The 24815-nt window shown below is 40.9% G+C and overlaps 2 protein-coding genes across 2 annotated transcripts in view; one reads left to right on the top strand and one right to left on the bottom strand.

The window, feature by feature from the left end:
* The window catches only part of LOC123976768 (mediator of RNA polymerase II transcription subunit 30-like), a 32621-nt gene extending 27299 nt beyond the window's left edge, over positions 1-5322 (top strand). The window contains exon 3 of the mRNA XM_046059115.1: positions 4482-5322. Coding sequence (XP_045915071.1) covers positions 4482-4577 — 96 coding nt within the window. The 3' untranslated portion in view covers positions 4578-5322. The remainder of the gene's footprint in view (positions 1-4481) is intronic.
* A 2799-nt stretch (positions 5323-8121) lies between these two features.
* The window catches only part of LOC123976766 (exostosin-1b), a 40003-nt gene continuing 23309 nt past the window's right edge, over positions 8122-24815 (bottom strand). Inside the window, exons 7-10 of the mRNA XM_046059113.1 lie at positions 18013-18102; positions 16034-16194; positions 14382-14553; positions 8122-12263 (exon numbers count right to left, since the gene is read on the bottom strand). Of these exons, the coding sequence (XP_045915069.1) occupies positions 12078-12263; positions 14382-14553; positions 16034-16194; positions 18013-18102 (609 nt within the window). The 3' untranslated portion in view covers positions 8122-12077. The remainder of the gene's footprint in view (positions 12264-14381; positions 14554-16033; positions 16195-18012; positions 18103-24815) is intronic.

Raw genomic sequence — 24815 nt, 5'->3', positions numbered from 1 at the left:
ATAAAAGTTAACTCACTTTATTCATTATAAGATTATTTTCTTCAATCAAGTTTCCCTCAGCGCTCTCATAAAAACTAAAATACAACCAGACCCAAACAAACCCACGTTGCATATTGCCCGTGCGCGCCTGCTTCTGGGAGACGTTAACTTTGGTTGATGCTGGACAGTATTTGCCGTGAGTTTATAATAGCGTGGTAACTGAACCCGGTTATCATGGTATTTAAAATGTGTATGGTAATAATAACCGTCAGGAATTTAACCATGGTTTATCGTTTAACCGGTAATCGTTTCATCCCTACTCTAAACATAGTGTCATGTCTCAGTGTCTCTAATGTCTAAGGCCCCATCCACATCGTATTCGATTTAAAACTCCGTTTTTGTTTGCTGGTGTGGTCGGAGTTTTCTCCGTCCACACCAGCGTTTTAGCTGTGTTTTAGAGTTGATCTCCGTCTATATTAAAACAACTGAAAACGCACATCTAGTGGCCATTCACATACACTGGGCATGTGCGTGCTGGTGTAAACATGAAGCAGATTGTCTATGCCCTAGTTACAGAAGATTTGGCGAAAGAATAAGGTACTACAGACAAAGAACCACACCAGATTTTTTTTTAGCATGGACCAATAACGAGCTGGGACATTGACTGAATGTAACACGGGAGTTAAAAGCCGTTTGACAGAAAAGTTATCAAGGAAAAATGCTACACAGACAAGTGACCTTGCTACACAGACAAGTGACCTTGGTTCCCTGCAGTCTCACTCTTTCTTGTTCACATATTACTGTCAAATGAATACTTTTAGGTTTAGGTTGATGGTCTGACAAAATAAGTTGCTTGAAGAGATTTATTTTGGGAAGTTGTAATGGAAATTACGTTAAATGAACCGAAAACTCTGGATTGGTCTCTTGGCCAATAGCTGTTCAGCTTAATAAGGTCAGTTTCGGTGCAGACACACATCAATGGATCGAATTGTTGCATCCGTTACACACTGTAGTTTTCATGTCCAGCCACACCCTCAAGCTCGTATTTTAATGCTCACATACACACACATGCCCATCAGACCATAAACACTTGCACAGCTGTGCACTCTCAGACACACAAGCGTACACACATCTCAGCTAACCGCATCTCAATGCACCTCCTCTGTGCATGCCAATCTCCCTTTCGGGTCACTGTACTTTTCCACTTTTCTCCTCCGCCAACGTCTGCCAGCATTTCCAGGATGAAGCAGGTAGGCAGCCTGCCAGTCTGCAGGAGGCCTTCGGAGACAGGAGCTCAGGCAGCGCTTCCTTGTTTACTTTCATGAGTTGTTGACTGGCCACCCTGCCGCGGCTGATGCAGTGTCAGAGCGTGTCAGAAGAGGCCTACTGTGGATTGAAAAGGAATCAAAACATTATTGTGGGGCCCGGCCGTTGAGTGGCAGGCCAAGAAATGAGACAGTGCATCCGCTGGATTCCTGTAGAGCTGTTTGTGCTGTTGTGAGTGTGTGTTGTACTTCAGAAAAAAAGGAGATGGTTCAGAGCTCCTTTTCTCAGCTTGTTCTCTGTAGTATACCCTTTATCCAAACATCGTATTATAGGTGTGAAGGATTAGAGTTGTGCTAATTATGAGGTTATGAATGGAATTATGTCTCCCTGAGGTTGCAGAATCATTTCTGTGATAATAGCAGTCTTATTATTCATATATCAAGATATGCCAGCGAGCCTTTTATAATGAACGCGCCGTGAAGGCTTTGCTGCCTCCGTATACTTATTTCCACTGTGAAAAATGTGGAATTTCATGTCTGGTTTCAAAGAAAGCAGAGAAGATTTTTGTGGAAGAATCTTTATTCAAAAGCAGCAAATTTAGTCTTTGACGCCAAATCTGCCCATTTACGCTTGAAAACCGAGATGAAAAATATATCTGTGATTGTAGCTGTGTTAAAAAACAAACAAACTTTCACATAAAAAAAAATTGTTTGGCTGTTAAAAAAAGACCAGCGCTGTATTCTTTGTTTTGACTGAAATTACAAACGTTCGTGATATCATCTCATTAATGCAGAGTAGATGACCGAGTTATTTCAAGACTTGCTTGTCAGAGTAATGAGGCATATCCCCTGTAACACACACACACACACACACAGAATCGAAGTGAGAGATAGAAAGGGGCAGAAAGAGGAAAGAGTGAGAGAGCTTGAGAAGCAGTGAGAGACCCCTAGAGAGAGAGAGAGAGAGAGACACACTGGAAGGCTTCCAAGTGTTCCACTCTAAAATATCTTCAAGGACAATCAGCTAAACAGTTGATATTAAGAGAGCTGTGTGAAATCGATTGCCCAAGGTGTTATCTGCACTGCAAAAATGGCTGGTAATTAGTCATGGCTAAAGGAGTGTTACCAAGAGAGTGAGATGGATTTAATCTTAATAGATTTCACTGCACTGCAGATACAGTAGCTCCTGAGTGAAGGAGCGCTCCCCCCTCTCTCTCTCTCTCTCTCTCTCTCGCTCTCTCTGTCTCTCTCTCTATGGCTATCTGTCAGATGAAAAGCAGCTGAGCAAGTAGCTGTGATGTACTGCTGTAGCTAACTTTGCCCGAACCTTCAAATGTAGATATTTTGCCTGAGTTATTTGTTCAAAAGCAGCACATGTTTGGCAGCTGTACCTGTTTTCAGCGGCAGCAGCCATTATTTGTTTATGTACAAAGTTTGTGCAATGAGATACTTCAGTCCACGGCAGCTGTTGACTTAGAGATCTTGTGGCGCATTCAGCGGCAATCAGCGGACAAAGCCCTCAGTGACTGATGGGGAGATTGGGTTGTTTGCTCCTCTGTGATGTACCTGTACACCCCTGAAGCAGGGCAGACGTGTTAGTTTAGCGATTAGCAGAAGATAGGATTGATCAAGTTAAAGTACTACAAAGTATTTGGGGAGAGGTCAGTGGGCAGGTGGGAAAAGTCTATTGTATGTTGAAGGAAGAAACGGCTGTTAAATGTGGCTTTCAAACTTTTATTAATCCTCGTCCCATACAAACTCTGAACATACTGTGAAAGGATAAGGCATGTGTTAACCTAGTGTTTACAAATTACATGAAAAAAACAAAACCAACACATTTGTCTGTCTTTCTTCTTTGACTTGCCCAGCCAATGGCACTCAGCCCTAGGCCCATTACTTAATACTTGGGTTTATGACCAAATACCTACAAAACTAATGGCATCCCATCAACCTTAGTTGTACTGTTTTTAATTCTAATGAGCAAATGTTAAGATTACAAAGATTATACCTGCTTAACAGCTGACGTTAGCATGTCGATCAGGCCGTGTTCAGACTGACAGTTTGCAGCATTTTTCCTCGCTGGGCTCAAACATTGCTGTAGATTCTTAGTCTAAAAAAGACTCAGTAATTTCCTAGAACAGCTGGGCAATGAAGTTATTAGCAGATGTTGCTGAAAACAGGAGAAAATTGTTGGAATTTGTTGGAGACTATTTCAAGCTGCGGATGAATACACATTTGGTGCTCACAGGAATCGTCACTCTGAAACCGTTTAGTATAAACAAGTGCGTAGTCCTGCATCTTAACTCAATTGTCTGGTGTGTGCGTTCTTAAGATCGGTTAATTCTGTCGTTATGTCTGTAATATCCCACATTTTAAAAAGATCTGAAAATCTTGTGTGCACCAGGAATAAGGCAGCAGGTTGCTGCCCCAAATAAAGTAAACAAAATCCAGTGGTCAAGTTCATTGAAATGAAGGAACAGGTCACCCCGTGCAACAGTGTGACATGTTGATGTGATTTTCTGTACATTTTTGGACAATACTTGTTAGTAAGATCAAAGCATTGTCTTTTTTTTTAAGGCATTTGTTGATGATAGGAAAAAAAATTTGGGTATTTTTTTTTTTTGGCCACACTCATATTTGGCCTTAGTTGTGATACTTCTATGCCTACAAATCCACAGTCTTTACTTTCAAACACAGCTAAAGCATAAAAACCTTGAAACAATGTCACAACCGTCAGGTAACATATTTAACTTTGGTTTCGATTGTTTTCAGTATAACCTGGAAGGGAAACAGAATCTTCAAATATGTTTCTCCTCACAGCTCCTCCTGTTTCTCATGCCAGCAGCAAAACAGCACATTCATTAGGAATGAGATCACATCTGGAATCAGTTTTTCTCAGTTATGTGGTTTAGTAAATTATATTTTACAAGGACTTAAAGTTGAGGAAGTGTGAAGTTTGTGCTGTGTTGATAGCATGAAGCTTAAGTAGTGCTGATGGGAAAAACTTTAATACCAGTGCTATGTACTTTAATATCCTGTAAGCCATGAATTATTTGTCTACTGCTGAAAAGTTTATTGCTATGTTGTTTGTTGAAATGTTTTATCAGTTGTTTGACCTTTTGATCTTTTGTTAACCTGGAGTTAAATTGTTTCAGGAGACAAAATGTGTTTTAAGGTATTTGTTTTTTGCATCTAAAAATGTTTTTTTTCCCTCTTTCTGTCATTTTTGTCCTGCAGAAGTTAAAGCAGAAGAACCAGCAGCTGAAGCAGATTATGGACCAACTCCGCAACCTCATCTGGGAGATCAACTCCATGCTGGCCGTCAGGAGCTGAGCCACACATGCACATTCATATAAAAAACACACACACACACACACACTCATACATATACTAATGGACAGGAAGATACGGTCATTAAATGGACGTGTGACAGGGTACCACAGACTGGCTGAGACTGCACTTTACAGAAGAAATAGGGACTTAGAAATGGGGACTTTGGCAATATGAACCCATATCCTGAAGAAGACGTGAAAGAGTAGAAGGAAAAACGAGAGGAGAGAAATGAAGAAGAAAGGGCTTGACAGCACAGGGAGGTGAGGGGATACCCAATAAAACACTGGGAGGAGGGAGGGTGCTGATGACATCAGCGTGGGTGATGGCAGAAAATATTCTGTCTACCTCGATATTCTACATTTTAATCAGCATTATGACATGACTCTTCATGATATATCAACTCTGAAGAGTTGATATAACATGTTTTATCTATTGGTAGGCACTAGCTCATTAGAGGGTTTATGCCTGTATAGACACATTGATATATTCTATTTAATCCTCAAATTGTTGTTACTTTCATAGTATTAGAATAAAGTCCTAAATTTAAATGACAAAGACACTGTGGCAAAATTATGAGTCGTATTCTTCTTATATTGATCGGACTTTTCTATGTGATGTAATATATAAAGTCACCAATGTTAATTTTAATGTTCTACTCTGATTTGACTTGACCTGTCATCATGATGCCTTCTTAAGGGTTCTGCTGAACTATAAATCTTGCTGTGATTTTTGAAAAAAAAATCAATGCTGTTGTGTGCTGTAATTTTTGTTCATCGGTGTATATGTGTGTATTCATCAAGCATCTTAGAATCACCCCAAGTAATCGCGCTAAAAGTGAATCTAGGACTAGAAACGCTCGGAGCAGTTTTATGACACGCTGAGCTGCAAAGTAAACATTTTAATGACATGGTGTAGTTCTCGGTTTGAAATATTTAACAGTGGTAACATTTGAAATGCAGAAAAAAAACACTATTACGTTTTGTTTGTAAATACAATAGGCAACTGGGATATAATTGCAAGAATATGATGCTAAAATTAATTAAAAAATCTAGGGGCCAAGCCAAAGGCTTATTGGTAAATAATAACCTTCTCAAAAGGCTGGACCTTCTCAAAAGGCTGTAAGTAAACACTGGCAAGCCACTCATGAAGCTTAAACAATGCATGTATATGCAATTAAAATAGACAATTTGATTAAGCTGCGTGACACATCCCATTCAGCCTTAATCTAGTCACATAATATTACACTGCCTACATTGGTGCCGCATCCCGCATGTATTGTGCTGTGGGCACATCTCAATTATAACATGGAATTTATCTTCTCTTTCCACTGTTCAATTCACCTTTCAACTGCAGCTCCTGTTAACGTATGTATTCTTACAGGTGAGGAAAATTAGTTTATTTATTTAGGAACTATAACCTGACCAATAATGGATTTTTGAGGCCAATACTGACATCGATATTTGAGAGTAAAAAAGAGTCTACTGAATGTGATATTTTACAGTGTATAAATACAATGACACTGTTTCTAAATTATTCAGACCTATTTTGTCATTTGGCAGATATGTCAACCTGGCCGGTTTATAGGTCTACCTCTATTACTAACAATATAAACATACCTCTTAAATATGGCTCACCTGAGTGGTTTGTAAGTAAATAAACCTGGTCATTATCTGAGGAGATGTATGATCAAAGTTTGATTTATTACTGCAGAAATTGGTGGTTGTGACACTGAACCAAATCATTGCCGTTGCAAAGCTGCATTTTCACCTGCTGTCGCCATGACGTTAAAGGGATCTCGGTTTATGCAGAGAGAGAGAGAGAGCGAGCGAGCGTGCACTTGCATTCTGCACAAGGTCCATCAATTTAACAAAAAAAATAATGTTAGTGTTAATAAGCACACAGTCATTAATAAACATATCTCTTTCTGTGTGTGCATTTCTGTGCCTGAACACCATCTCCTGGCAACTCCAGGTTAGGACATCTCTGGAGCGCTCCTGAATATTAGCAGAGAGAGGAGTCATTTCGTAGTCAGTTAGGAAAGTTGATTTAATGCTTTTACTCCGAAGCCCAAAGTCCAAGCCTTTGATTTCTGCTTATGTTTTGCTTACGTGATTTATAGATGAGGACAGAAAGACAGAGTAAGAGAGAGAAAAATTCACATGAGCTAAAATCTTGAGTACATGTGCGCGCACACAAATACATGGTCATACGGTATCATTGTCAGGTCAGGGATATGCAGGAGAATATCAATGCCTGATCACGGGTGTGTTTAATAATTCAGAGCAAAGCTGGGGTCATATCTACGATGTGTTATGAGGCTATTGTCCTCAGGGAGACGCAGAAGGACAGATGCAGCACTGGAGCAGCGAGAAGGCTTTCAGCAGAGTAAAAAAAAAAAAATCAATGCCCCGAGTAGTGACTAATAAACCCCTCCTCAGTGGTCTAATACAGGGGTGGTTATTATATCTCCGAGGGCAATGCAGCATTGAGGGAGTATTATTACAGTACAAAAGGAGTGTGTTCTCATTCAGCTGAGGCAGAGGTCAGAGGTCCATGCATGCTTTGTCGCAAAAATGATGAAGCTGAATGAAATTGTGCAAGGTTACACTCGTGTGCACAGAAACAAGCGCGCACACAACCACAAACCACCAGTCCCTGTGTCAGCATATCCTCTTGTCATTTTGCCACAGTGTTATTGTTCAGGATAAAATGAGTCCTCAGACACTGTTACATGCATGTAGGTAAAGAGAGAGTGATACTGACACTGTAGATTAGTGAGACCACATGTGTTATGAAGAAGCTGTTATGATGATTTGCTGTGCAAATTGTGCAAACCTAGTCTAGCGCAGATTAGACCACTATTTGCCTGTTCGAGACAAATTGTCAAGATCTGAAACAATCGGTATGAAATCTGTGCTTGTGCTCATGATGGTTCGTCTAGCTTGAGTGGTTCTGAGATGCGTCTTTTTTAACACTAGAAAGCCAAAACACTAGATGCCCTTGTATTGGTGGCTCTGGATATTGTTTGAAACTTGTTGCTACTAATTCACAACCAGAGTTTCAGAATCGATACTTTCTTTGATACCTTACTTTGAGAAATTTTTTAACAAAAGCTTTTCATAATTCAGACCTGTTGAACATAGAACTCAGAATTGGCAAAAGAAAGTAATCAGGTCAGATCAAAACTGCTGTATAGGAAGGCTAAAGTTTTGTCATCAGAAAGTCATCAGGAGTTACCCTCTGTACATTTCTAACAGTTCTTTAACTATCATGAATATCTGTTGATGCGTTGTAACTGGCAACATTTTGATCAGTATTGGCCTCAAAAATCAATATGAATCTGACCAGACATGCAACACCAGTTTTCTATACTGTTTTTGGTAAAAAAAAGTTGGTAGTAGTTTGAGCACATTAGAGACTAGTTCAACATGATGTTACTCAATAAAAGCAACAAGGTAAAAAAAGAGTCATTAAAAGGCAAATCACAAGGTGTTTTGAATGCAAACGCTAAAACCTGTTAAAAAAATGGCACAAGGACATGCGGTTATCATCAAATATGAGTTTATTTTTTTATAAATCATTCTTACAAAATTGGCATTTATCTATTTCATTTGTGACCTCTATAAAAGTCTTCTGTTAATTACACGGTAGGAGGGAGGAGAAGGCATCAGGACAGCTGGGTTTGACCGAGTCCTTACAGATCAACAGATATTACTGCCGATTGGTAATGTGATACAGCCAATCACTGATAAATAATCCCAAAACAGGAAGTGGTCATACGTTGTCGCCTTAGCAACAGTGTCCCAAACACAAAGATGAAAACAGGGCATTATAGAAAGAGAATGGAAGCTGTGACTCATCCAGTGTATGAAGGCAGGGCTGTTTGGGCCCCTGCGTATGGTGCTATTGCTGCCCGTCTACTGGAAACAACAAGCCTTGGACAGACAGTGCTCGGCATGTCAAGAACTCACACGTTGATAAAAGGCACAAATCAATTACAGACCAGTTTCCAGCACACGCCGCCACTATAAACACCAACTGGCTGGCACATTTTTCATAAACCTTCTTTCCATCTATTTTGAAGCACACAATGATAACTTGCATAATATTCCCTTCTGATCAAATGACAGAGGCGTTTTAGCGCATGCAGAGGTTTTCCTGGTGGCCTAAATCACATCCATCACACTCTGACTAAAGCTCTGGACTCGATGATGCATTGTGCGGCACGCCAACTGAAAGATGGTGGCGTTTCTGCTGCCAAGTTATCTGACCTGAAACCAACTTTTGAAAGAGGCAATTTAAACAACTATGTCACAGCCTCAGACCCATTATTATAAAGCATGGGGGGGGGTATTACCAGCAGAATCTGAAAATGTTTCCATCTGGTACAGGGGACCCAGCTGCTTATTACTTTCCATGTTTCAGTTGGCGTAGTCTTTATTGGGACTTTGCAATTTGCCTCCCACAGAGAGCCAAGATGGTGTGGCCCAATCCAATTCTAGATCACTGGTGTATGCAGTTTTTTCGGGAGTTAAAACTCCACCACTACACTACGACTGAAAATGTTATATCTCTCTTGGGGAGTTCTGTATGAGTAAGAGCGTGATATACCTTTCCCTGGAAAACCAATGCAGAGTGAAACATAATGTGAGCTATGAAACATAATGTGAGCTGTATCTGGCATCTTTGCGGATTAATGTGCACAGCGTGTGGAAAATAAACTGAATAAATACCATTAACTCCCCTCAGCGATGCAGGATCAGTCTAAGGTTCTCAACACGTCTTAAATCGTACACAGTCTGTTTTTTGTTTTTCCCAAAAAATAAATATATGCCTATGTACAGTGCTGAGAGTCACAGGGATTTGAAATGGGCCGTGGGTTGGTTTTTCATGTGTGTGAAATATCTGCAAAGCTTGGGGGGCGTGGTTCTCTTGAGATGATCAACAAAAGTGATTCAAACGATCACACATAAAAGCTTGATTATGGATTCAAACAATATGGTTCCGTGAAGATGAAATAGGGACCAGATGCAGACCAAGGGAGGAGTAGGTTTTTTTTCAGCCTGGAATCACGTATTGCAGATGAGTGAACATTTACTGTTGTGACGCCAAAAAGCTCTCCTGGCAAACAAACACTCCAAACTTAACTTTCAGAATGTAAATACAAACATGAAATTAAAAACAATGATGTGAGAAAACATGATAGTCCTGCTGGGTTTGATATGATTCGCTGAAACAGAGAAGTTGTACCGTAGTAGTATTTGGATATGACACTTCATCGTATGAACATTTGTCGACATTATAAAGGCTTTAATATACATTTGAAATTAACTATTTGTTGAACAAAATGAAAACAAATCGATGAAAACCCCCCCAGAGTAAAACAGTCGTATGTGAAATGTTCGATATTGATGTGTGATGTCAGCTACTGATTAACACAAACACACTGAAAAGCTTTGGCTGAGACATGCTGAATGCCTGCCCGACAGAAAGGCCACTAAAAGCACGCTGCTTTCATTCAAGTGTCTGCGAACTGAATGTGAGAGTGGGCTGCCTGTGTTCTCGGCCGCATGCTGCATGCAGACCTAATGACAGCGCGTAGCAGCTTTGCTACACAACATTTTCTCTCCAAAATGATTGATTAAAACTCGAGATAGCTAGTTATTTTAGCATTTTGATCTGGTTGTTCAATGGCAATAAAGTCATTTAAGGTGCAAAATGTCAGGCAGTTTGATGTGGATACGACAGCGATGTGAGTAATAGCCACAGTCAGGGTAACACAGGGGAGGTGGGGGGGGGGATAAAAAGCTGTCCTTCCAAGGCTAACAATAGCCGGCAGGTCATGTGTGGGGGTCACTGTTTTCACAACACAATGGTCCATAATGTTAGTGTTTTATCAGCAGCTTGTCCCCTGGGAATAAAACAGCACTCCAAATGAAAAAGGATTACCTAATTGCAGCAAAAACGTATCTCAGCCTGACAAATGGAGGAGAAAACCTTTCGTCAATTTAATGGCTCTGAGGTCCTCTGATATGTCACGGGGAAAAAAAAATCATGGCGGCCGGATAGCCACATTGGACTGATGACTAGAACACAAGAGCATCTAGGCATCTCAAAATGATGTAGGCAACGTGACGTGCAATAGACAATTTTAAAGGCAGACCCTGATGTCAGAATGGCACTGAAGTGCTCAGCGTTAAAAATCTCTCTACAAGCACTCCTGTGAAATGACACTGGTCACTAAAGACCTGCAATGGTCTGAAATTTTTTTCCATTGCAGGAAGAAATAAATGGGTGAAACGAGTTTGGGTTAGAATGCAACGTTCTGCTCCATTTCATCCAGAAATGTTCATTTCGCTCATTCCAACGGAGGAAAAATGTACTCCGCTTGAGCTTATGGTTGGATGAGCCAACTTTTCAAGGCTCTGTACACAACAACACGCACACACACACTCACGCACACAGAAGAGTGAAAGTACAGAGAGTTTGAGGAGGGAAATAAGATGATGAAAGTAAGTGAGAAAAAAGATGAGAAAAGTACAACTGCCATGCCGAGTATGAGAGGAAAATGGGATATGAAACGAGATGTTTTTCTAGCTTATCTTAGTGATAACAGGGAAGCAGATAGACCATTATAAAAGCCATATCAGCACATCAAGGAATGAGCCAAGGATAGGACAGACAGGATGTTTTCAGACTCCAGGCTCAGGGATGTGTGTCGATAGCTTAGAATCTTAGAAATAATGGCTGCTTTGCTATCAGGCCACAGTAATGACAGGTTGGATTCCGCTGTTTACCATTTCTGCCTTTGAGAATGGAAATATTAAACTGATGACGCTCTGATTTCAAACCTCTCAGAGAGGACAAAGGGTCAACATTGTTACCAGAGTGCTGATTTGTACAGAAATCAAATCAACTAGATAACAGGGTTTCCTGGGCTATAAAGCAGAGGGTATTAGAGTCCAGTATTAAGTCCTGATGCAGACTGGGGAGGGTTGCTAGGGGCGACCGCTAGGATTTATGGTGGGCGGGGTTGCCAGGTTTGCGATGTTGGCCACCTTCCATCTTCTACCATCCTGCACATGTGCCGAGAGAGCAGGAAAGTCAATGTCGTCCTTGTTCATGTCGTACAAAAAAATATTCTATCCAAGAGTTCTCGTCGTCAGTAGTGTGTGCTGCGTGTTTGCACATTTGCAAAACATACAGTACTGTTTGGCATGTCCATCAGTTTGTGTACTCCTCTTTATCTGTCTGTGTTTGCGGTTTTTGTTTGTGTATTTCATATCCAAACGCCATCTGCTTGTTTCCTATTCATCCCTTCCCGCATCAAGTCCTGGCAGCAGCGGCGCTGTGGTCATTGGCAATGTGCTGAGTGGAAGACAGAGCTGTGTCGCTCCCTGTCCATCCTGCTGTAGTCTTACTACTCCTCCTACTCTCCACAGAGTCTCGCTCTCGCACCTCCCCCTGCGTGGGGTCTCCCCCAAGGGGGCGCTTGTCCTGTCAGAGCCTCTCGATGTCCCTGTATTTCTTGCGGAGAATGGAGACCTGGTCCTTGAACAAGACAGGATCCAGTCTCATCTGCGAGTGGACCAGCGGCATGGCGCCAAACCAGCTGGCGAACTTGTTCATGCAAGTTTGCCGCTGGGCAAAGTGGTCTGGATCGGCCCAGCGAGAAGCCCTCGAAGACTGGTGGGAATGAAGCAGACGACGAGAAAGAGGGAAAACAAAAGAACAAGTTTAGAGTCAGCATTATTAATTGCTGGGATTCAGTGTTATGAATAATTATTGCTTTAGATCAGTGATTCTCAACCAGGGGGTACACTTCTGCTGTTGTTTGGGGACACGTGTAAAGATTGTGGAGTCAATTAATCAAATCATTAATCATTATCTCAATTAATTTGAAAAAATAGTCATTCTGATTTCATATATCCACTAATTCTGTATAGGAGGACGATAAACATCCGAGTAGGATTACAGATGTACACAAAAGGCCTATTTCTCTCACATGTTCTTCACAAATCTGTCAAAATCAGTGTTAGTGAGCACTTCTCCTTTGCCGAGATAATCCATCCACCTCAAAGGTGTGGCATATTAAGATGCTGATCAGACAGCATGGGTATTGCACAGGTGTGCCTTAGGCTGGTCAGAATAAAAGGCCACTCGAAAATGTGCAGTTTCACTGTATTGTGGGTGTCTGGGGGGTCCGGAAACCAGTCAGTGTCTGGTGTGACCACCATTTGCCTCACGCAGTGCAACACATCTCCTTTGCATGGAGCTGATCAGGTTGTTGATTGTGGCCTGTGGAATGTTGGTCCACTCCTCATCAATGGCTGTGTGACGTTGCACTCAGGTTGAGATCCCGATGAGGACGACGAGCATGCAGATGAGCTTCCCTGAGACGGTTCCTGACAGTTTGTGCAGAAATTCTTTGGTTATGCAAACTGATTGTTGCAGCAGCTGTCCGGGTGGCTGGTCTCAGACATTCTTGGAGGTGAAGATGCTGGATGTGGAGGACCTGGGCTGGTGTGGTTACACGTGGTCAGCGGTTGTGAGGCCGATTGAATGTACAGCCAAATTCTCTGAAACAGCTTTGGAGACGGCTTATGGTAGAGAAATGAACATTCAATTCACGGGCAACAGCTCTGGTAGACATTCCTGCAGTCAGCATGCCAATTGCACGCTCCCATAAAACTTGCAACATCTGTGGCATTGTGCTGTGTGATGGAACTGCACATTTTCGAGGGGCCTTTTATTGTGGCCAGCCTAAGGCACACCTGTGCAATACCCATGCTGTCTGACCAGCATCTTGATATGCCACGCCTGTGAGGTGGATGGATTATCTCGGCAAAGGAGAAGTGCTCACTAACACAGATTTTGACAGATTTGTGAACAATATTTGAGAGAAATAGGCCTTTTGTGTACATTGAGAAAGTCTTAGATCTTTGAGTTCAGCTCATGATTAATGGGGGCAAAAACAAAAGTGTTATGATTTTGTTCAGTATAATTAGCTGAAAGTAATGGATTAACAGTTGACATAATTGGCTGAAAATGCTGTAAAATTCAGTCAATTCAATTCAACTTTTTTGGACCGTGACAGATGGTGTCGATGAATGGACACTTGAACTTATCTAGTGTGGATGTAGGGGTGCACCAAACGAAAGAGACGTTCTCTTTTAATGAAAAGGACTGACAATTACAATCAAATGCAATCATTTCATTCAATCATAGTAACAACTTCTGACACTGTGACAAGAGAAAACCATTACAGAATGATGACTGACATTAATGTTTCTCAATAAATCATTAGCTGGATCATATTCTATCTTTGGGAGGCTGGAACCTGACTAGAAACTCCTTTCTGTGCTTTTGTCTTGCCGCTGTAAGTGACTTGTCCTGTTTACCCCTGGGTCGTACCAAAGAACTTTAAGAGAATAATTCATGCTATTCATAAAGCAGCAAGAGTTTGCTCCAGCTGAAAGGCCGTGGCGCACACACGACGGGGGAAAAACAACAATAGCTTATATGAGTCACTTTTACAAAAAAGGAGGACAAAAATCAAAGTGGATTATATAATAAGCCTGTTTCGAGTCCAAAGTTGTACAATTGTTACTTGTTCGAATCATATCCTGTAATGTGTTTTTCTTTTATGCAAACCAATTCTCTGAACTGGCAGCCGCCGTGGTGTCTTGTGACAGCTCTTTCAAAAAGCGCTATATGCAAATGAGTCATCAAAGTATATATATAAAATAATCCATTATAAATAAACAAATGGCATGGATCCAGTCATGATTAGTACACCCTTACCTGTCCCATCATGGTCTCCTTGTATTGTTTCTTCTGCGTGACCTTGATGGGTGGCAGCTTGGTGACAGCAGAGACCAGGATGTTCATCAGGATGTCCTCACAGTTGGCTAGCTGGTCCACCATGCTCTTCAGACTTGTGGGTAAGTAGTTCGTGTACAGGTAGTGGTAATACCTGACAGAGAGGACAGAGAGGAGTTAGAATAAGAAGAGGGAGCTGGGTCTGGGCGGGCCGGTCCTAACGAGAATTGTCTGTCTTCCCAACAGCAGTCATGTGTCCTTTAGTAAGACATTTACCTGAGAGAGCTAAAACATGCTTTTGCAAATAAGCATGTTATATTAATAGCAATGTAGGAATGACAATGTGATGGTGAAAGGGGTCGCTTCGTACTGATTAACCTACGAGAATTATCACCTGAATCTTCAGCTCCCCAACGCAACGAGTTTCATCTCCTTGTTTATCTGTCCCACAACTTTACTGTTTTAGCTCTCATCGCATTGTTTTTGTTTATATATATCTGGTATATGTGGCTCAAACAAATGGTATGTGGATTAAAACACAACAAGGTGAAACCATTTAAATGGAAAATTAAGCAGACTAAAGGGTGATTTCCAGGTAAAGTTTGTTTTCAAAACATTGTAAAAACTACACATCTGTGATCAAAAAAAAATCATGTGGTCTGATTGCATGTGTTCTGGAATTTCCTTTACACTTTTCCAGATTTTCTTTTTGAGCATTCTTTGTTCAGGTTTTTTTTATTTTTGCCTTTATTGGATAGTGACAGCTGCTGAGAGAGACAGGATGACATGTTGGAATCGAACCCGGGCTGGCAGTAGGGACTCAGCCTTACTCAGCTCTATGTTAGGTGAGCTACCTAACTTGTATAGATCAATTTTCCAACATTGTATTCCAGTGGCTGCGCAAAATGCTGAATATGCTCATCAACTTTCAGAAGATTGTTTTGGACTAATGCCTGAAAATGCCACAGTGAAGATGAAGAATCCTACAATTTCAGACCTTCAAAAGATGTGAAAGAGTTGTGTATGTCACAAAGATCTGTGTGGACATCTTCATTTAACTGCACCACAAAATTTTTGACACCTTTACGTTCCAGGTTGAAGCCTTGAATTCATCAACAGACTGATTGCTCAAGTTCCTGGATGGATTGAACGACTGACTTATTGAAAGTGATTAAGCGTTTGCCTGCAGTGATTGGCTGACTTCAGCTTAATGGACTGCTCCCATCACAGCTGAGTGAAGCCATATTAAAGCTGACAGGGCTGTAGCATGACTAAACGCAGGAACTATGAAATGCTGTGTAGCAGACAAATTGACACTTTTTGGATAAAACATACCCAGTGTCAAAACACTGGTTTCCTGAGGCTGTGCTACACTGAACATCACAACTACTTTCATAAACTACAGATCACTGCATCAAAGTGCTGTATCAAAAGAAAGACAACTGAACACTGGAGAGCAGAACAAAGCTGTGATCCCTGTATAACAGAAGGTGGAACAGAACAGAAGTAAGGAGCATGAAAGAAAACAGCAGAGCAGAGTGAAACAGTGAGAAACACTGCACATGGAGGTAAACAGCTGTACTGGAACCAGGTTTTAGAGATCAGGAGACGACAATGTGAAGTGTGCACTGTACCTGTGGTAGATGGCGGCCCCAGTCAGCACCATCGAATAATCGTTGGTCCATTTAGATGTGTAGCCCCAACGCTCCTTGTTGCTGTCCCAGAAGTGGCTGCGAGCGGGGTAACCTACGATTCGCTCTGGAAAGCTCTGCCAGACAGTGAAGGCAAAGTCCACCTGTACAGACAGGAATACAGATTTTAACATATTATAACATAGAACATTTAATATATACACAATGGGTGCCACCTCCTTATAATTCGCCCTTTATAAGTTATGACAAATACATTAATGGTTTATAACTTATTTAGTAGTGCTTTATATTAGTTATAAGCAATTAATTAACAACATTCGGGTTGCCAGTTATAAAAAAAACAACCTTTAGAAGGTGATTATCACGCTGTCTTTATCGATTGTTCTTTAGTTCATCAGTTAGACACTATAGTGCAGTGGTTACTAATTTTCAGACCCCTATAGCCTTGTTTGTTTGTTAGGTGGGAATGCACCATCAGTTGTACTTCTGGAAAAACTTGCAGAGTATCTAGACCAATATCAATTATAAACAACGTATTTACATTTATAACTCTAGACTTGATGGCTTATTAGAAAGTGAAACATAAAACAACATGAAATATTTTCTTTGAAATGTTGAAAAACTATGTACTTGCAGTATATATTGTGTAAGAAAAAAGACAAAGAGGGAAAAAAAGAGACTACAGGGAGAACTAACAAAGGAAGTGCACAATCACACTGTAGTGAGAATACAACAGAGGCAAAACTTCATAAACACAAAGCAGTCTTTCCTAAGCAGCTGCCTGCAGCCAAGTTCTGTGGCGCCGATCAAAGCATTCAATCAAATAATTAGACGAAAACATCAAAAAGGCCTCAGCAGCCCCACAAACAGCTTCCTCTGCATTACAGCACGTATTACCACACTATACTGCACTGAGAGAATGCTTATATTAATGAGTACTTATGTCAAAACCCACTATAAAATACAGTTCACATCATTTTTATCTTCTCTTCCTGCCTATAAGTCCCAAAGGAGCTCCAACTCTTTTGCTAATGCTTTCAATGCAAGAGAAAGACAATACCAGTCACAAGCAAAATATATTTCGATGGTTGAACCAGGATGCCTACGTGAGTCACATCGAAAGGAACTTTTGCTGGAAAAACATGCTGGAACATAAAAAAAAAAAATCACTCAGAAGAACTCAGGCCAAAAATGTTTAAATGCCACTTGTGTCACTTTTATTCTGTTAAGTTAAATGTTTTATATGATTGGAAGGACACATAGATGAGGAGACTGACTGATCTATGATGGTATTTTTGCCTGAATTTCTTTTTTAACTCGCACTGGCATTGATGTTCCCTGGGCTCTAAAACTTTGAGAATTGTTTGTGTTTGTGATCCAAATGTCTTCATGGGAGAAACGTGGGTCTATTCGTTTTTTGGGTCTGGATTTCCCCTTCAATGCCAGCTCTGCCTTGCCATCTTGATCCTCCGCACAAACAGCCTTTATGAGATCTAATTCTACACTGTTCAAAGAAGCATCTGGCTTCCCATGGTGCTGCGCCAAAACGTGTCCCCAGGAAAAACAGGAACAGTCCCGGCAGCATGTGGAACAAAAATGCCCATATCGGTGCTGCTCTCAAATTGGGAATTTGGGAGGTACAATGTGATTATAAGCACCAAACCATGAGGTGGAAGAAAAGGAGAGAGAGAAGGCAATAGGTGCAGAGAAATAAATAAACAGTGATTTAAGAACCAAGGTGCAGACTGATAACTTGAAAACACTGGGGACAAACAGAAAGAGAGGGATATAAAATTGAGAGAAAATGCTATCAGAGAGTTGCATTTGGGACATAAAGAGAGTTTGCAACTTTCTTTTGTCTCAAGAGGACCAGACTACCATGACAAAGAAGAGGGAGTGAGAAAGAGAGAAAGAAGAGAGTTTTCTATTCTACTCTTTTTTATAAATACATTACAAGATACCTCTGTGGTGGACAACACTGTGTCTTCATCCAGGCTGAGGACAGCATCGGTCACTATGGTGTCGTAGGGCAAGAAACGACTGCTCATCACCTGTAGAGGGAAAAAGAGCACAAAGGGTTAAACCGCATGATTACAATGAGAACAGTTGGATTCCCCTCTTCAAACAGCATTCATTTGTGATCATCCGGTTGCCTGGAACACATTAAAATGGCTGAAAGAGGGAACGTACATCTGAAAGCTATGGAAAATATCCGAAAAAGGGGCAAAAAAAAAAAAAACCTTTATGGTCGGACGAAACTTGTCCCCCCCCCTTTTCATTAAACTGCATATTTTTGGAATCTGACAGTGTAGAGGTGTTTATCCACAAAGATGGCAGCTTCCATTGACTGTTTCCATGGAAACATAAATAGCTGTCATCCTATATCATTTTGATCCAAATATGGGCTATTTCCCCCCCACACACCTGGGAATGTTTGCATTTTTAACAATCAAATCATCTTTTTTTAGTGTTGACTCAAGTTACTAATTTTTTAGCCAGCTAACGTTTAGCAAAATGAGTATCATTTAAAATAAATCTATCCATTTTCTGGTTTCAATTTCAGTATTCGGTTCCAGGTAGCGGTGGCAGCGAACTTAGCAAGGGAGACTGAATGATCTTCTACTCCTAGAGATTCTCAAGGCATCCCCAGGCAAGATAAGATACATTTTGTTATCCCTCCAGCATGTCCTGGGTCTGCCCTGGTTTTCCTTCTGCTTGGAAGTACCAGTATAACTTCCAGAGAGAGGTAACAATGGAGGCATCCTAATCAGATGCCACAGTCACCAACACAAGATGCCACTGGCATCTTTGGACGTGAAGGAGAAGCGATTCCACTATCTTAAAACGTGCAATAACTGATTTAAGGCCAAGGGGGCAGCAGGAACAAGTTGCAAACACAACACTGACATTTTTAATGTTGATAGGCCAAACTTGTTAGCAAACAGTTGTGCAGACACATTACAGTAACTGTAACATTAATTTTAAGTTGTGTTTGTGTCTACCTGACAAATGTAAGTCCAATATTGAATCTTCTTTTAAGCTCTTTTGGTCTCCACAAACTTCTAAGGGAAATATCTTGCCCTTTAGCTGCTACATGCTCCACTATGTTCACCAGCTAGTCGTTAACTGTATCTGTCGTGCTGGCAGGTAGCAAACAGTCTGTTTTTAATGCTTTTTCTACTGAAAACAGGTGTCAAAAAAGGGTGAATAAAAACAGTAAGGTTGTGGGTCAGAAAACCAAAACAATGAGCTGAAAGAACAGCAGAGTCTGGTGATAATTACTTGATCAATACACGCGACCCCTTTCACATTCAAGTAGTCAGGCGATCCATCCAATAATCCGATACGGAGATACTGATTATAGCTGCTTTAAAGATGGGCTATTATACTGCATTCCTAACCTTATATTGTAATTCTGTGACTCCTGTATACGTTTGCACAACTCAAAGAAAAAATCACGAAGGCCCTCATTTCAGCCTTTATCTAAAACAAGCTGTAGGTGCTCATGTCTCTTGTGATTGGCCCTGAAGCGTGTTTACCAGGCTGTCGTGCCAAAAAAAGAAACCATATCCAATCTTGTTTGGAGCTTTCTTCTTTAGGAAAACCAAACAAGCTTAATAAAATTACTTCTCAACTGAAAAAGCACTTTCTTGGCGACATATTCAATAACTCAAAAGTCAAAAGACTGGTGTGTTGTCTTGCGCTGAGCTTTACAGACAAATTAGGCGTAGCAGTTGCCAGGAGGATGGGGCTGCGTGCAAATGACCATATATGGATAGAGTAGAAAAACCTGTTGACACATGAGCGTTCACAACATTGGGAAATCTGAGGTTATGGCTCACAAGGATTTCTTTTAAAGAGGTCATATTATGTTTTTTTGGCTTTTCCCTCTCCTTTATTGAGTTACATATCTTTTTTGTGCATGTGAGAGGTTTGCAAAGTGAAAAAGCCCAAAGTTCAACCCAAAGGGAGTTCCCATCTCCCACAGAAAACACTGCTCTGAACTGCCTGAAAACAGCTCGTTTGTAGTCCAGCCTTTTCTTCCGGTTTCACGCATCATAATGCTCGCCTAGCGGCTAGTCAGACACGCCCTCAAAAACACCGGTGGAACAACAACACTGAGTTGCAGCACACAGTGACAAGACGTCTGCCTGCTGCCTCCTCTCTCCGTTCCAAACATTAGGTACTCTCTAGGCAGCCAATGGACAGTTGTTACTGTGATGTAGAGACAGAGCACAAAAAAATTAATAACTCACCACTCTGAAACTCTTGCTCCAGTCCATGTTGCTAAGCTGGTATACAGCTGAACAGAACCAGTGTTTACTGGCTTTTCAGGACCCGCCCTACTCTGCTTCTGATTGGCTAGTAGTCCTTAAATAGGTACTGTGCATGTGGAACTCTCAACAAAGGTCTTGTAGAGGTGAGATGCATCACTCCATAGCTAAAACAAAGCGTTCAATACTCAGGGTGAAAAGAGGAGCTGCAGCAGTCTGACATTTTGAAAATGAAACCTTGTAAACCTGTTCTGGTACAACCCCTAAATAAAATGATGAACCTGAAAATGAGCATAATATGACCACTTTAAATACGTTTACGTTATTATTTGAGTTTACATGAACATCCGACATTGTAACATTATAAATATGACAGAAAACACGGAAGAGCATAATAGGTCACCTTTAAGGATGAGCACTGACACCTAATTCGTCAATACCCAAAACTCATGAGGTTAAAATTAGATCCACTCTATCTACCTATAGCTTCACCTTGAAATATATTTTAGAATAAAAACTCATTGCTACTGCAAACACATTTTAATAATTCTTATAAATTCATGGGACAACAAGCCATGACATCAACAAAGAGCAGTGCACAGAGATGAAGAGAAAAGCCAATATCTTACGCTTTACTGCATTCTGCTCCCTATTGTTTTCAACAGTGACAGAGCGCTGAGACAATTTTCCATTACTGCTGCGGGGTAGTCTTTCTCTTTTACATCAATAACAACACACAAAGGCACCCAGACACATACAGCGGGAGTCATGTGTCCAACATATGGCACAAATTTACCTTTCTTCTCCATGTATATTTCACAGCGAATGAAATCAAACTGTATAACACATGACAGGCCACGAATATTTACTGGAAGCAGAGAGAGTGATGGTGGCAGGGGGCTGGTGGGTGGACAGAAAGATCAACATCTTGAGGACATTTAGACGGGAAGTCTTTGGTCTGTGTTCCTGTGATGAAAAGCGCTCGGATGAGAAAACAGCAGCTTCTCGTTGAAGATTGTGCGTTTTGTAACCTGGATGTGTGCTCGAACAGCCTCCCACACAAACACGAAGCAGCTCATGAATGCATAGCTTTAATGGCATAACAAACATATCTAGATATACACACACATACAGTCTGGAAAGCTTGTTATTCAGAACAGCTCTGAAGGTCAGGCCTCTGTAAGAATACTTTAAAAACAACACCTGCACTGAAAAGCCTTTACATTTACATTTAAGAATAGTCCACGTTGACCTCTTTTCTCTATTAACACCTGGCATTGTCTTCCTGCTGCGCGCCAACAGAGTGGCCTCACACTCAACAGGTCTTCATCACTCCTACAGCCGAGGGCAGCAACAAACACTAATAAAAGAATACATGGCTTTACCGTCGAGCTGTGTAAAGCCTGTTATCCACTCTGCTGCTCCAACTAATGATTACTTTTATTATCGACCAAGCGTTTAGTGTATAAAATGTCATAAGCTATTGAAAAATGCCCATCACACTTTCCCAGAGACCAAGGTGAGGTCTTCATATTGCTTATTTAATAGAACCAAAAGTTCAAAACTCGTTCATTTTACAATGATAAGAAGTTTCAGATCAAAAGGTGAGTCAAACACCTGAGAGAAGTACATCAATAACTAATTAAAAAACATGCTTAAATATATTGATGTTATAATTAAATGTTTTATTGGTTGCTGCAGACTGTGGATAAAAAATAAAGATAGTGTTTCGAACGATGAATTTGATGACTTATGAAGGCCGATGACTCTACATTTGCAGAAATTCAACTCCTTTCTTTTGCATGATTTTATTTCCTATTGTCCTGCGCACCTGTCTACCAGATGTTCATTAGACAACGCTTAGTGGGAAGTTTATAATGACATAAAAAGCTGCAAACCTTTACATTTAAAAACGAGAATCTGCAAAAAAAACTGGAAGTTATTGCACAATCAATGACAGACGAACAGTAACTCATTATTTTTGAGGGTTGAAAAGGATTTTAAAATGTTCTGTATATTTCAGACCAATATCATTTACAAATGTAAACAAAGGGAAAACAAGCAGATTAACCTTACATAGTAGTTGACTAAATATCTAAAAATATTAAGGGGCAACATAATAACAATTAAAAAAACTGCATTTAAGGGCTCAAACTGAGATGATATTCTGTTTTCGACCTGTTGATACACTGGAATGGATGGATGAGGAATCATTGATTTGTTAGGGTTGATTTTCTTTTTTAACTCATAGTGGTACACATGTTCCCTGAATTTTCCTGGTAGCGCCTCCATGCTCTGGACACTACGCTGACAGACACAGCAAACCTTCTTGCCACAGCTCGCATTGATGTGCCATCCTGGATGAGCTGCACTACCTGAGCCACTTGTGTGGGTTGTAGACTCCGTCTCATGCTACCACTAGAGTGAAAGCACCGCCAGCATTCAAAAGTGACCAAAACATCAGCCAGGAAGCATAGGAACTGAGAAGTGGTCTGTGGTCACCACCTGCAGAACCACTCTTTTATTGGGGGTGTCTTGCTAATTGCCTATAATTTCCACCTGTTGTCTATTCCATTTGCACAACAGCATGTGAAATTGATTGTCAATCAGTGTTGCTTCCCAAGTGGAGAGTTTGATTTCACAGGAGTGTGATTGACTTGGAGTTACACTGTGTTGTTTAAGTGTTCCCTTTATTTTTTTGAGCAGTGTACATAGTTAAAATGTCTAAAACTTAAAAGATATACTGTTTTAAGTACATGTAATATTTCTTCATAGCGGCTGATGCATTGTTTTTTGCAGCAAAAACATTTAAATAAAACATAGATTTCCATCCAGAGCATAATTTGTGTACATCCCCCAGTTTCCTGCTAACAACACCTCACGCAGCTGAGCCTTGATAGAGCAGTTAGGGCTGACGTCAGCGGTCTGATGGAGTGCCATCTACTTCTTCTCTCTCAGAAAACTCTCCAGAGGCAACAACAGCAGCTGAAAGTTTTGACTGCAGCTCAGATTCTAACAGGGTGGAGGAGCCGAGGAGTGTAAGTGACAGTTGTATTTACAAATGAAGAAAAGGAGGGAGAAGAGAGGAGAGGAGGTGCCTTCCCTCCCGTTTCTAATGTCATCAATACCGCGGCAAATTTCCTCCAGGCATGAAGAGAGAAACAAAACAATGCCATCTCTCTGCTCCATGTTCTCCACTTGTTTGGCAGCAGGACATGTACAAATTCCAGTGAAGAAGAGCTGGAGAGACAAGAAGAACGCAGACAGGAGGGGGAGAAAGGGACAGCGAGACAAACAGCAAAAAGGGAAAGAGACGGGAAAAAGACAAAGAGAATGAGAGGCTGGTGTTTCCAACTCCCAGATGGGTTGTAACGTTGGAGGTGCGACATATTAGCCTGGGGCTTGCTGGTGCTCTCCAGGAATGTGAGCTCTTGCAGCAGAAATCTGCCTGCAGCACTTCACCTCCTCTCTAAAGGACAGCAGCAGAGAGCGGAGAGACAGTGAAAGGAGAGAGGACGACCACCAGTGTGTGTAAACCATATTAAGCGCCGCTGGGATTCTCACACGGCTTAAATCAACAGTCATAAACCAGCTTTTTGGCCACCGTGCCAGAGAGACAGAGAGGATGACAGAGGGAGGAAAAGAGGGGAATGTTGGAGGATAAGTTATTCAATGTGTTTCTTATTGTTAACAGATCCCACAAAAAGACCAAAACTAACAATGCTACTATATCTGTGTCACTCAGCCCCAAGCTCATTCGTTCCTACTGAAGACTTTAAAAGCAGGTTTCAGTACAAGGCTCAGTAATTTCCTTAAACAGCTGGGCACTGTAGTTTTTAGCAACCTTTCCTCAAAAAGGAGTGGACAGTGCATTTGTTGCACAATTTTCACTGTGACTCAAAAGAAACATGGAAGGAATGAAAACTCTGGTATTTTTCTACCTGGGTCTTATTCTCAATTTCTCAGTTTCTATCATAGAGTGTATATAAAAAACTGTAGCGGCAGCCAATGAAGACCGCACGTTGTGTATCTTGCCATTTGATTCAAATACAAATCAAAAACTTGCAGGCACAAATCAACACACACACAAAGGATGAAATACATTGCTAGTTTGGCTAGCCGCCAAGTTTCCCCAGAAACAGATCCCTACACTGTTAGCAACAATGGATAATCCAGGCTAACTTTCACTTTTGCGACCTAGTGTTATTTATGCTTTATGTAAAATTTAAGCTTAATTGTAAAACTTTATGAAGAATATGCTGCTTGCCCCCAAGTCTGTGATTCCCAAGGTAGCAAGTGTAAAGTTAGCAGGACTCATAGTTAAAATAGATAGTTATTAGAATAACACCTGGGTAGAAAAATACTTGAATTTTCCTTTAAGGCTTGTTTTTTGTTGTTGTTGTTGTTGAGGGGACCTCTTTAAACAGATTTTCCCCCAAAAGTTATGTTTCTTGCTGCAAGACAACACATTATTCTTTAAACTACGAGAC

This window comes from Micropterus dolomieu, linkage group LG09 (genome assembly GCF_021292245.1).
Source record: "Micropterus dolomieu isolate WLL.071019.BEF.003 ecotype Adirondacks linkage group LG09, ASM2129224v1, whole genome shotgun sequence".
Lineage (NCBI taxonomy): Eukaryota > Metazoa > Chordata > Actinopteri > Centrarchiformes > Centrarchidae > Micropterus > Micropterus dolomieu.
Note: the sequence above shows the minus strand (reverse complement) of the source record. Positions and strands in the feature narration are given on the sequence as shown.